Here is an 11,937-nt window from a genome sequence, read left to right on the forward strand (position 1 = left end):
GAGAAATAAGAACAGAAAGGGACGCACAAAGCAGAACTTGAACTGGGTTTGGTGTATTGCACCAAAGTAAAAGATTCTGGGGGTGGTGGGGACTTTCAGGTCCTGGTGCATGACAGAAGAGGACCTAGGCAGGGGGAGTTTACATGTTTTACAGATAACTGAGAAATTTTACACATGTATTAACAATTGTATTTGCTGTTTACTGTAAACCATTAATCCCTCCCAATAAAAAATGTTTATCTCTATAAAAAAAAAAAAAAGAAAAAGGAAGAAAGGGGAGAAACACTAGGGTAAGAAGCCCCAGCTAGTATGGTCTACTCAACATTTAGTGCAACCTAAGGTCACAGAAAGAGCAGGGTGTGAAGACCTGGAGCAGTTGCTGGCAGGGCAGATAAGCACATGAAAAGGGTGCTTTGTGTCCAGTGGCCTGTTTGCAGACATGAGTGTACAGGATTTGGGGAATAAAAACCTGAATTTAGGCTGAGAGCAGAGAAGTTAGGAGATGGTTCAGGATGAGTCTTAGAAGTACCAAAACTCCCCACCTGCACAGGGAAAGTTTCACAAGTGGTGAAGCAGGGCTGCAAGCGTCTGTCTCTCTCTTCCTCTCTATCTCCCCCTTCCTCTCAATTTCTGTCTTTATCCAGTGAATAAAGGTAATTAAAAAGTCTTAAAAAAGGAAGTACCAAAACAGGGAGTCAGGCTGTAGTGCAGCGGGTTAAGCACACGTGGCACAAAGCACAAGGACCAGCATTAAGGATCCTGGTTCAAGCCCCCGGCTCCCCACTTGCAGGGGAATTGCTTCACAAGCGGTGAAGCAGGTCTGCAGGTGTCTTTCTCTCCCCCACTCTGTCTTCCCCTCCTCTATTTCTCTCTGTCCTATCCAACAACGACATCAGTAACAACGATAATAATTACAACAATGAAAAACAAGGGCAGCAAAAGGTAAAATAAAATAAAAAAAAGAAGTACCAGAGATATGAAAGTCACCTTCAGCAGAGGTCCATTCTGGGAGCTAGGAAATTTCTGCTTCTTAAACAAAAAATTCTGCTTCTTTTTAAAATATTTTAATGAGAGAGAGAGAGAGAGAGAGGAAGAGGGAGATGTTCATACAGAGGAAGATAAAAGACTAGAACACTGTTCACCTCTGGTTTATGGTGATGCTGGGATTAAATCTGGGATCTCAGGGCCTCAGGAATGAAAATCTTTTGCACAACATTTGTGCTGTTGGGAGTCGGGCAGTAGCGCAGCGGGTTAAGTGCAGGTGGCACAAAGCACAAGGATTGGCATAAGGATCCCAGTTCAAGCCCCCGGCTCCACACCTGCAGGGGGGTTGCTTCACAGGTGGTGAAGCAGGTCTGCAGGTGTCTATCTTTCTCTCCCGTCTTCCCCTCCTCTCTATTTCTCTGTCCTATCCAACAATGACAACATCAATAATAATAACTACAACAATAAAACAAGGGCAACAAAAGGGAATATTTTTTTTAAATTAATACAAAAAAAAAACATTTGTGCCGTCTCCAAGCCCCTGCTGCCGCTTAATATTTTATTTGTTTTAATGAGAGAAATCCAGAGATAAAGACATATAGAGACCACTGCTCAGCTCTGATTTACGGTAGTGCCTGGGAATAGACCTGAGACCTCAAGAGCTTCAGGCATGAATATCTTTTGTATAATCACTACAATACCACCTTCTTTGCCACTTCCCAGTTACAAGGTGTGTTTTGTTTTTGTTGTCCTTGTTGTTTATCATTGTATTGTTGCCACTATTGCTGTTGTTGTTGTTGGATACGGCAGAGAGAAATGGAGAGAGGACGGGAAGACAGAGAGGGGTAGAGAACGATAGACACCTGCAGACCTGCTTCACTGCTTGTGAAGCGACTCCCCTGCAGGTGGGGAATCGGGGGCTAAAACTGGGATCCTTACGCCATTCCTGCACTTTGTACCATGTGCTCTTAACCCACTGTGTTACTGTCCAGCCTCCACAGGGTGTGTTTTTATTAGTAAGGGAACCAGAGCACCACTCAGGCATGAGGCAACTAATGTTTCAAGAGTGATGCTCCAGCCATTGCATATCTAGGGCCACAGGTTTGTTTTTCGTAAGATTTATTTACTGGAGAGAGAACCAGATCACTCTAGCACATGAGATGCTGGGGATGGTTGAGAACCCAATGTTTACATTTTAACCACCTCCCAGGCTGCTCCAAGATTATTTTATTAAGATTTATTTAACAGGAGAAAGAACCAGAGCATCACTCTGATACATGTACTGCTGAAGACCACTCCTGCTGTAGAGTCCAAGGTTTTATCCACTGTGCCACCATCTGTGCCCCATTAAATTTTCTTTTAAATTTTTTTTTGACACAAGACAGGAAGGAGAGCAGCAGAACATCACTTTGGCATATGCAGTGATAGGATCAAACTCAGGACCTCAAGTTTCCAAGTCCAACACCGTAGGCACTGAGACACCTCTTGAGTCACACATCATTTTTTATTTTTGCCTCCAGGATTATTGCTGGGTCTTGTTGCCTGCATTAATCCACTGCTCCTGGAGGCTGTTTGCACCATTTTTGTTGTCTTGTTATTGTTATTGCTGTTGTTGTTGGATAGGACAGAGACATCAAAACAGGAAAAGACAGGGGGAATGATAGACGCCTGCAGACAAGTTTCACCACTTGCAAAGCAACCCCCCATGCAAGGTGGGGAGCTGGGGGCTCAAACCGGGATCCTTACACTGGTCCTTGTTCTTCACGTCATGTCCGCTTATCCCACTGTGCAGACTGCCTGACCTTCACTTGTTTTCTTTTTTATAGAAACTGAGGGTGGAAGGTTAGAGAGGGAGAAAGACATAAGACACCTGCATCACTACTCTAACACTCACAAAGCTCCCTCCTGTAGGTGGGGCTTCAACAGGTAATGAGTATGCTTATGCACGGTAATGTGTATGTTCTACCAGGATGTGCCTCCACCCCGCCTCTCTATTTTTCTGTATACTGCATTACTCATCACAGTCTTATCACATTTCTTTCATGAGACTAGACTCGAGTCCTCATGTTAGGGTCTGAACCTTGTCCTCAGACACCAGGCCCAAGGCTGGATTGTAGTGTCTGTCAGCTACTGGTAGCCAGCCTTGTGTGGCAGAGTGCACACAGGACCAAGTCCAAGGACCCTGACTCAAGTCCACAGGCCACCACATGAAACACTTGCAGGCAGGAAGCCTCACTGGCAGATGAAGCGATGCTGTGGTGTCTCCCTTCTCTCTCTCATCCCGTCTAGAGGAAAGGAAATAATCACTGGGAACACCGTTGTGCAGGCACCGAGCACCAGAGATTACCTGGTGGCAAAAAAAAAAAAATCAATAAAGTCAACAATCTGGGGGTAGTGCAGTGGATTAGATGTTAGACCCTCAAACATGAGGTCCCAAGTTTGATCCGTGGCATTGAGTGTTCCCGAGTGATGCTTTGATTCCTTCTTGCCATCTCTTTCATAAGTATTTTAAATAAATGAATAGATAGTAAAAACTTGCCCATTAAATAAACCATCCTGCCAAACAGGATCAAAACCAGGAAGATACGCTGTACCTCAGTGTCACCCTCCCGTCTGATGGTCAAAGTTGGCACTTCTCCCCACCTTGCAGGCTGGGACAGTTTCGGGTAGGTTAGGAAAACCTGCTAAGCAAGGTGGCCAAAGCCAGAACCAGTTGGACAGGGGCCCAGCTACCCCCAGCAGCCCTGGTCTGCCCAGCCCACAGAGCAGCCCAGAGCAGAGGCAGAAGCCTCAGAGAAGAAATTATTTTATTTCCCTGCGGGTGGACTAAGCCTGTTGGGAATGAAGGGCAGGCAGGGCGTGAAAAGGGTTGGGGGAGAGATCTGCTGGTTCACTCTGGGGGACAGGGAAGAGTCAAGATCATCCCCTCTCACCCATCCCCTTGGCATTAAATAAACAAAAAGTGACTCTGTACAGGACAAAAATACAGGAGGCCCTCCTTCAGCTCTGGAGATGGAGGTAAAGAGGGGTTGTGGGGGCTTCTGCTGCCCAAGGCCCCTCCCCCAAGAACTGGTGAAGCAGACAGCTTCAATCTGGAAACACAAGTCCACTTTGGCTGAGATCCCAGAGAGGTAGGTCTATCCATATGCAGCTCCTGGATCTAAGGCTTCACACTGCTCCCAGGCCCTGGGGCCTTCTCAGCAGTGAGTGACCTGAGCTTGGGGGATCCCCATGAGAGGATCCAAGTCTGGTCCCAAAGTCTTCCCCTGCCTGGGCCAGGCAGGAGAGCCCAGGCAGTTCCAACTCAGAAGGGCTGGGTGGTGTGGTTATACACCAGGTGCTCCATGTCCTCCGTGGTGGAGATGGTGGAGCTGGCAGGGGTGGGCGGAGGCTGGTGCTGGTGGAAACCCTTTCTCTGATTCTTGAAGAAGCAGTAGCCCAGAAGGGCCACCATCACCACAATGCAGGTGGCCAGGAGCACACCAACAGCCACCTCCACAGAGCCTGAGAAAAGAAGGATCAGAAGATGGATCAGCGGCAGCCCCAAGAAGACCTACCCATTCCTGTTTGTCTTTTGTTTTGGCCACTAGGGTTATCAGTAGTGCTTGGTGCCTATGCCACCTCACAGCTCCTGGTGGCCACTTTTCTCTAGATAGAGGGTGAGAAAGAGAGAAAAATAGAGTGCTACATACCTGTAGCACTGATCCACCACTCATGAAGTTTCCTGCTCTCCCCATCTCCTTGGCAGGTGGGGTCAAGGGGCTTGAACTCAGATCCTCAACATGGTAACTCGAGCCACCACCTGGCCCCATCCATATCTGATACCCACATCCAAGTGGCAAGACTCACAGGTATGTGAGGTGCCAGGTTTGAATCCTAACACCACAGATGCCAGAGCAGTGTTCTGGTCTCTCTCATAGAATTAAGTTAATATATAATACGCATGTATGTTTAACAAGGTTCACTTGAATAGTGCACTTGTTTTGTCCTGAGAACAACCCAGATTTAAGCCTGGCCCCCAGTTCACTGAAGGAAGCCTGGTTGCTGTGTTTTTTGTCTCTCCCTAAAAGGTTGGCCTGGAGCAATGAAGCCCCAGTACCAAAAAAGGAAAAAAAAAGTGGTGTTGGTGTGCGCAATGTGCATGTCCACAGCAATAGGTAAACACTAAACTCGAGCATGAGGTCCAGACTCAGTCCCCAGCACTGCATGTGCTAGAGTCATGCTTTGATTCTCTTTCTTCCTCTCACAAATATGTCTTTTTCATCTATTTTTCTTTTTAATGACAGAAGTATAGAGGTAAAGATAGAGAGATAGAAATGAAGGTAGAGATGGAGGGAGACACACCGGAGCACTGTGCAGCTCTGGCATATGGTGGTGGTAGGAATTGAACCTGGGACTTCAGAGCCTCAGGCATCAAGTTTTTTGCATATCTATTATGCTATCTCCCTGGCCCAATAAATCTTTTTTTTTAATATTTATTTATTTTTCCCTTTTGTTGCCCTTGTTGCTTTTATTATTGTTATAGTTATTATTGTTGTTGTCACTGATGTCATTGTTGTTGGATAGGACAGAGAGAAATGGAGACAGGAGGGGAAGACAGAGAGGGGGAGAGAAAGACAGACACCTGCAGACCTGCTTCACCGCCTGTGAAGTGACTCCCCTGCAGGTGGGGAGCTGGGGGCTCAAACCGGAATCCTTACACTGGTCCTTGTGCTTCGCGCCACATGTGCTTAACCCACTGCGCTACCACTCGACTCCCCCAATAAATCTTTTTAAGAGAAAGGGGCCAGATGGAGGTTCACCCAGTAGAGTACACGTTACCATGTATGAAGACTGGGCTCAAGCCTCCAATTCCCACTTTCAGTGGGGGAAGCTTCAAAGCAGTGCAACAGTGTGGAGGTGTTTCTCCTTCCCTACCTCTCTGTTTCTCACCCTCAATCAAAGAAAAAGGAAGGGAAAAAGTTGCTATGGCAATTATGGGGCTGTGCAGGCCCGAGGTCCCAGCATAAACCTAGAGAAAAAGACTGAGACATAGAAAGTCCTCAGATGACAAGCAAGCGCTTTCTTGCATGTCCCTCCCCTGTGCTGGTGGCCCCTGCAGACAGCCTCCACATCTTTCTCCACCCAAGGCTAGGTAGTGCGGAGCTGAGCCTTCAGCCCCCTGCCCATGTGCAGGTAAAGGCAGACCAGAGCTTACCTACACTGGAAATGGGGCTTTCTCGCCGTAGACCAAACACATCCTTCTCTACAAAACCAGAGATCAGGGGAGAGAAGTCAATACAACTAATTAGGAGACTCATCCTTCTCCAGCACTCCCCCACTGCCCAGCGGCCAGCAGCCCAGACCTGCAGGGAACTCTGAGCTTCACCCCACCCAGCCTTCCACGGCCTGGCTTACTGGACACGCCCTTGCAGGACTCCAGACACTGCTGCTCCTCCTCAAAGTTGTTCCCGTTGCCATTACATCCGCCATAGGTAAAGCGAGCACAGTTCTGGCTGAAGGGGTCGTAGTACCAGCGGGGGATGCGCGCCTCACATTGGCCTGTGTCTGGCAGGTCCACGCAGTGCCCTGGGGGGGGTTGAGGGCAGACAGAGGCTAAGTGTCACCCAGGGCCAGGGGGTACACCAGAATCAGGCCCTTCTGTAGTGGAAGACAGGCTGTCTATGGCACCCAAGTAAACTACACTGACTCAAAGCACTACTTTTTTTTCCTTTTTAAAAATAATTATTAGAGAGAGAAATCAAGGGGAATGTGTAGATAGAGGAGGAGAGAAACAGAGACACCTACACCCCTGCTTCACCACTCATGAAACTTTCCCCCTGCAGGTGGGAAGCAGGGGCTTGAACCGGGTACTTTTGCATGGCAACATGGAACACTTAACCGGGTGTGCCACTGCCCAGCCCCTTGGGCCAACTTCTTCAGATAGAGAGATGGGCTGGTGAAATGCATCATGTGAACAGTGTACCTGCTATGCCACATATGTGACCCAGGCTCAAGCCTGGGCCCCATCACACTGATGAGAGTTCAATTCTGTGGTCTCTTTCACTCTCTCTGCCTCTCAGTCTCACTTTATCTGAAAATGTCAGCCTGGAGTGGTGAAACTCTGGAGACAAAGGGGGGAGGGGAGGGGAGGGAGGAAGTGAAGAGAAAGGAAGGAGACAGAGACAACACCAAAGCTTCCCCCAGTGCTTTGGGGATTTGAGCCCGGAAGCTGAATTGTACATATGATAAATCAGGGGGTGGGGGTAGATAGCATAATGGTTATGCAAAGAGGCTCTCATGTCTGAGACTCCAAAGTCCAGGTTCAGTCCCCCACACCACCATAAATAAATAATAATAATAAATTAAGCTGTTAATCAGTATTTTTGTGGAGCCAGAAATTCATACATGGGTAATTACACCACTCAAGGCTCTTTCATTCAGACAGTGAGAGGGGAAGATAAACCACAGCACTAGAGCTTCCTCTACTGTCATAGCACCTCCCAAGTGATGTCATGACTCAAACCTGGGCCATGCATGGAAAGTCCCTACATAGCAGACTGTCTCTTTGGCCCTTTCAGTTTCTGCACAGGAAAACATAGAAGCGGGAGCTCGGTGATAGCACACACGGCTGAGCACATGTTACAATGGACAGGAACGTGGGTTCAAGTCCCTGGTCCCCACCTGCAGGGGTAAAGCTTTCTAAGCAGTGAAGCACTGTTGCAGATATAAATAAAATATGAAAAAATATATAAAATAAGATAAACATAGAAGGGGCTATGATGTGGCACACTTGGAGTGCATGTTACAATGTGCAAGGACCGGGATTCAAGTCCCCGGTGCCCACTTGCAGGGGGAAAGCTTCCCACGCGGCAAAGTAGTGCTGTGGGTATTCTCTTTATCTCCCCTTCCCTCTCAATTTCTCTTTATCTCTACCCAACAAACAATATTTGAAAAAAGAAAAACATATAGGAATACACCATGACTTTTCTGACAACCATTCTCTTCAGCACTGAATGGAGTATGTTTTTTTTACTAGTTTTTTTTTTCAGTATAGGGACCTGAATGTGCTTATTTATATAGATATATAATATAACATAGATACAGTTTACTAGTTTTTACCTACCTTCCTGCCTTCTTTTCTTTCTTTCTTTTTTTTTTTTTTTGCCTCCAGAGTTATTGCCTGGGCACAGTGCCTGCACTACAAATCCATTGCTCCTGGAGGCCATTTTTCCAATTTTGTTGCCCTTGCTGTTATCCATTGTTATTGTTGTAATAGCTGTTGTTGTTGTTGGATAGGACAGAGAGAAATCGAGAGAGGAGAGGAAGACAGAGAGGAGGAAAGATAGACACCTGCAGACCTGCTTCACTGCTTGTGAAGCAACCCCCCCTGCAGGTGGGGAGCTGGGGGCTTGAACCTGGACCCTTATGCTGGCCCTTGTGCTTTGCGCCATATGCACTTAACCTGTTACACTATTGCCCAGCCCCCGCTTTCTTTTTAAATATATGTTATTTTTAAGTGGTTCTTTTTAGATATTTTTTAAAGTATTATTGAATAGGGACAGTGAGAAACTGAGAAAGGGAGATAGAGTAGGAAAGAGTCAGAAAGACCATGAAGCTACTCTCCCCTACAGGTGGGGGCCGTGGGCTTGAACCTTGGTCCTTGCACACTGTAATGTGTTTGCTTAACCAGGTGCATCACCACCTGCCCACCCCACCCCACCCCACCCCTTTTTTTTTTTTTACCAGAGTGTTGTTCAGCTCTGGTTTATGGTAGTGCAGGGGATTAAACCTGGGGCCTTGGAGCCTCAAGCATGAGAATCTCTTTGCATTATCTACCCTGGCCCAGTCCCAACTTTTTTTAAAAATAGAGGCAAAGAAAGAGTGAAAGAGACCACAGCACTGAAGCTTTTCAATGAACTGGGGGCCAGGCTCAAACCTGGGTCTCATACACGGTAAAGCAGCACACTAAGTAAGCTATTTTGCTAGCTTCTAGGCCAGTTTCTTTTTGCTTCTCCATTTTCACGGTGTTCCTATGTGTTGATTCGGAGCTCAAAATCAGTTCCCCAAATATGGCAAAATGCACACCCTCCCAGGTGAGATACCTCCTGGTCCCCGTACCAACTTCTTATTCTGTATAAAGAGAGGGAGGGAGGGAGAGGGAGAGGGGGAGGGAGAGACACCACAGCACTGTTCAGCTCTAGCTTATAGTGGTGCCAGGAATTGAACCTGGGACTTTGGAGGCTCAGGCATAAGGGTCATCTGTGTAATTACTGTGCTATCCCCCAGCCCCACCATCCTGAAGTTGCACATATCTCTGTCCTTGATGTTCCCATGTGGTGTCAGGTTCAAACTCAAGAGCCTGCTGCAAGAAAGGAATGCATTGTACTGCTGAGCCACTTCTAGGGCCCAGATGGTATGTACCTTGTAACCAAGACCACTCTGGCCCTGACCCTTGGCAGGCAACAATATCCAGCTAAAATGTGTTAACATGGTTTAATGATGCTTGCTTTTATTACTTTTTTATGTCACTGGGGCTTCACTGCTCCAGGCTGACTTTTTTACACAGGGACAGAGACAGAGACAAAGACAGAGAAAAATACAGCAGCAAATTTTCCCTCAGAACCTGGGCCATGCTCCTGACAGAGCAAGTGTACTGTCCAGGTGAACTGTCTCAACAGTCCTCAGTCTCAATTGGTGGCATGTAAAGTGGCTTTCCATTTGTGGCAAATCCTCCCCATTTTTTTTTGTTTATTTTTGGTTTTTAAGATTTTATTTATTTTTGTTTTTTTTTTTTATAGAAACATAAATTGAGGGGAGTTGGGCAGTAGTGCAGCAGGCTAAGTACACGTGGCGCAAAGCACAAGGACCAGTGTGAGGATCCTGGTTCGAGCCCCTGGCTCCCCACCTGCACGGTCACTTCACAGGTGGTAAAACAGGTCTGCAGGTGTCTATCTTTCTCTCCTCCTCTGTCTTCCCCTCCTCTTTCCATTTCTCTCTGTCCTATCCAACAACAACGACATCATTAACAACATAATAAATACTACAACAATGAAAAAAACAAGGGCAACAAAAAGGAAATAAATAAAAATATTTAAAAAAAGAAAGAAATTTTTAAAAAAACATAAATTGAGAGAGATGAGGAGAAAGAAAGGGAAAGAGAGGGAGTTAGGCGGTAGCACGTGGCGCAAAATGTAAGAAGGACTGGTGTAAGAATCCCAGTTTGAGCCCCCGGCTCCTCACCTGCAGGGGAGTCACTTCACAGGCGGTGATGTAGGTCTGCAAGTGTCTATCTTTTTCTCCCCCTCTCTGTCTTCCCCTCCTCTCTATTTCTCTTTGTCCCATCTAACATAAAAAACGACATAAATAACAACAATAGCCGCAACAACAATAAAAAACAAGGGCAACAAAAGGGAAAATAAATATTAAAAAAAAAAAGAAGAAAGGAAAAGAGAAAGAGAGACACTTGCAATACTGATTTACTACTCATGAAACATCCCCCGTGAGGACCAGGGGCTTGAACCCAGGTCACTGCAAATAGTAACCTATGCACTTTATCAGGTGAGACACCATCTGGCCCCTGAAATTCCTTTTAACACATTTGACTAAACAAGCTATCAGGGACTGGTCCAACCCCTAGCATGTGCACACAAGCCCGCAGGGGACACCTGTCCTGACCTGAGCACAGAGACCTCACCTTTGTCACTGGTGAAGGGGATGTTCTGGAGGTCCTCGAAGCCGTTGATGTCTGCAGAGATGATGAATGAGTGATGTATGCCCACAAGAGGGTGAAGACCGGCCCTCTGCTGCCCACCACCCCCACCCTGCCCCGCCAAGCCTCACATCGCTGGCAGTTGGCCTCATCAGAGGCATCCAGGCAGTCAGAGGTGCCATCACACTCTAGGAAGCTGTCTACACAGCAGCCATCAGCACAACGGAACTCACTGGGGCTGCAGGTGGCAGAGCACACTAGGGGGAAGTGGGGTGCAGGCTGAAGTAAGGCAACCAAGTTTCAGGAAGCACCATCTACCAGTCCTCACCATCCCATGTGGCACCAATAATACCCCATCCCCTCCTTTTTTTTTCTTTTTTCTTTTTTATTACCAGAGCACTGCTCAGCTCTGGCTAATAATGGTAGTGTTGGGGGCTTGAACCTGCAACTTTTGGAGCCTCAGGAATGAAAGTCTCTTTGCATATCCAGTATGTTATCTACCCCTGCCCCCCATCCCCTCTCTAGCCCATCTGACCCTTAGTCCTGACCCCAAGCTGTGCACATGCTTCTGAGAGGAATCTGAGCTTCAGAGGTAGGGCTGGCAAGTGTTGACACAAGCTGGGAGCAGGAGTGGGCCCAGTCAAGTAAACCTGGTTATGTGGCCTGGGAGGTGGTACAGTGCATAAAACACTCAACTCTCAAGCATGAAGTCCAAAGTTCAATTCCCAGCATTCTGTGTGCCAGAGTGATACTTTGGTTCACTTTCTCCCCACCTACTCCACTAATAAATAAATAAATAAATATACACATATATATATATATATATATATATATATATATATATATACACACACACACACACACAGGCAGGTTAGGGGACATAGCATAATGGTGATGCAAAAAATTTTATCTTTTTTTTTTTTTGCCTCAGGTGTTAGCAATGGAGCTCAATGCAGGCACTATGAATCCACTGCACTCCTGGCAGCCATTCCCCCTCCCTTTTTTATTGGATAGGACAGAAATTCAGAGAGGAGGGGTGATAGTAAGAGGAAGAAAGACAGATGCCTACAAATCTGCTTCACCACTTATGAAGCATCCCCCTGCAGGTGGGGAGCCGAGGACTTGAATCCAGAACCCTGGATGGATTCTTGTGTTTAGTACTATGTATACTTAACGGAGTGTGCCAACGCTTGACCACCTAAAAGATTTCAATGTCTGAGGCTCCAAAGTTCAATCCCCCAGCACTACCATAAGCCTGAGTT

The 11,937-nt window shown here is 46.8% G+C and overlaps 1 protein-coding gene across 1 annotated transcript in view; it reads right to left on the reverse strand.

Moving 5' to 3' along the window:
• Nucleotides 1-3,773: 3,773 nt before the first annotated feature.
• SPINT1 (serine peptidase inhibitor, Kunitz type 1) overlaps nucleotides 3,774-11,937 on the reverse strand; it is a 24,234-nt gene continuing 16,070 nt past the window's right edge. The window contains exons 2-6 of the mRNA XM_060174185.1: nucleotides 10,807-10,969; nucleotides 10,661-10,711; nucleotides 6,382-6,552; nucleotides 6,182-6,229; nucleotides 3,774-4,488 (exon numbers count right to left, since the gene is read on the reverse strand). Of these exons, the coding sequence (XP_060030168.1) occupies nucleotides 4,289-4,488; nucleotides 6,182-6,229; nucleotides 6,382-6,552; nucleotides 10,661-10,711; nucleotides 10,807-10,969 (633 nt within the window). The 3' untranslated portion in view covers nucleotides 3,774-4,288. The remainder of the gene's footprint in view (nucleotides 4,489-6,181; nucleotides 6,230-6,381; nucleotides 6,553-10,660; nucleotides 10,712-10,806; nucleotides 10,970-11,937) is intronic.

This window comes from Erinaceus europaeus, chromosome 16 (assembly GCF_950295315.1).
Source record: "Erinaceus europaeus chromosome 16, mEriEur2.1, whole genome shotgun sequence".
NCBI lineage: Eukaryota > Metazoa > Chordata > Mammalia > Eulipotyphla > Erinaceidae > Erinaceus > Erinaceus europaeus.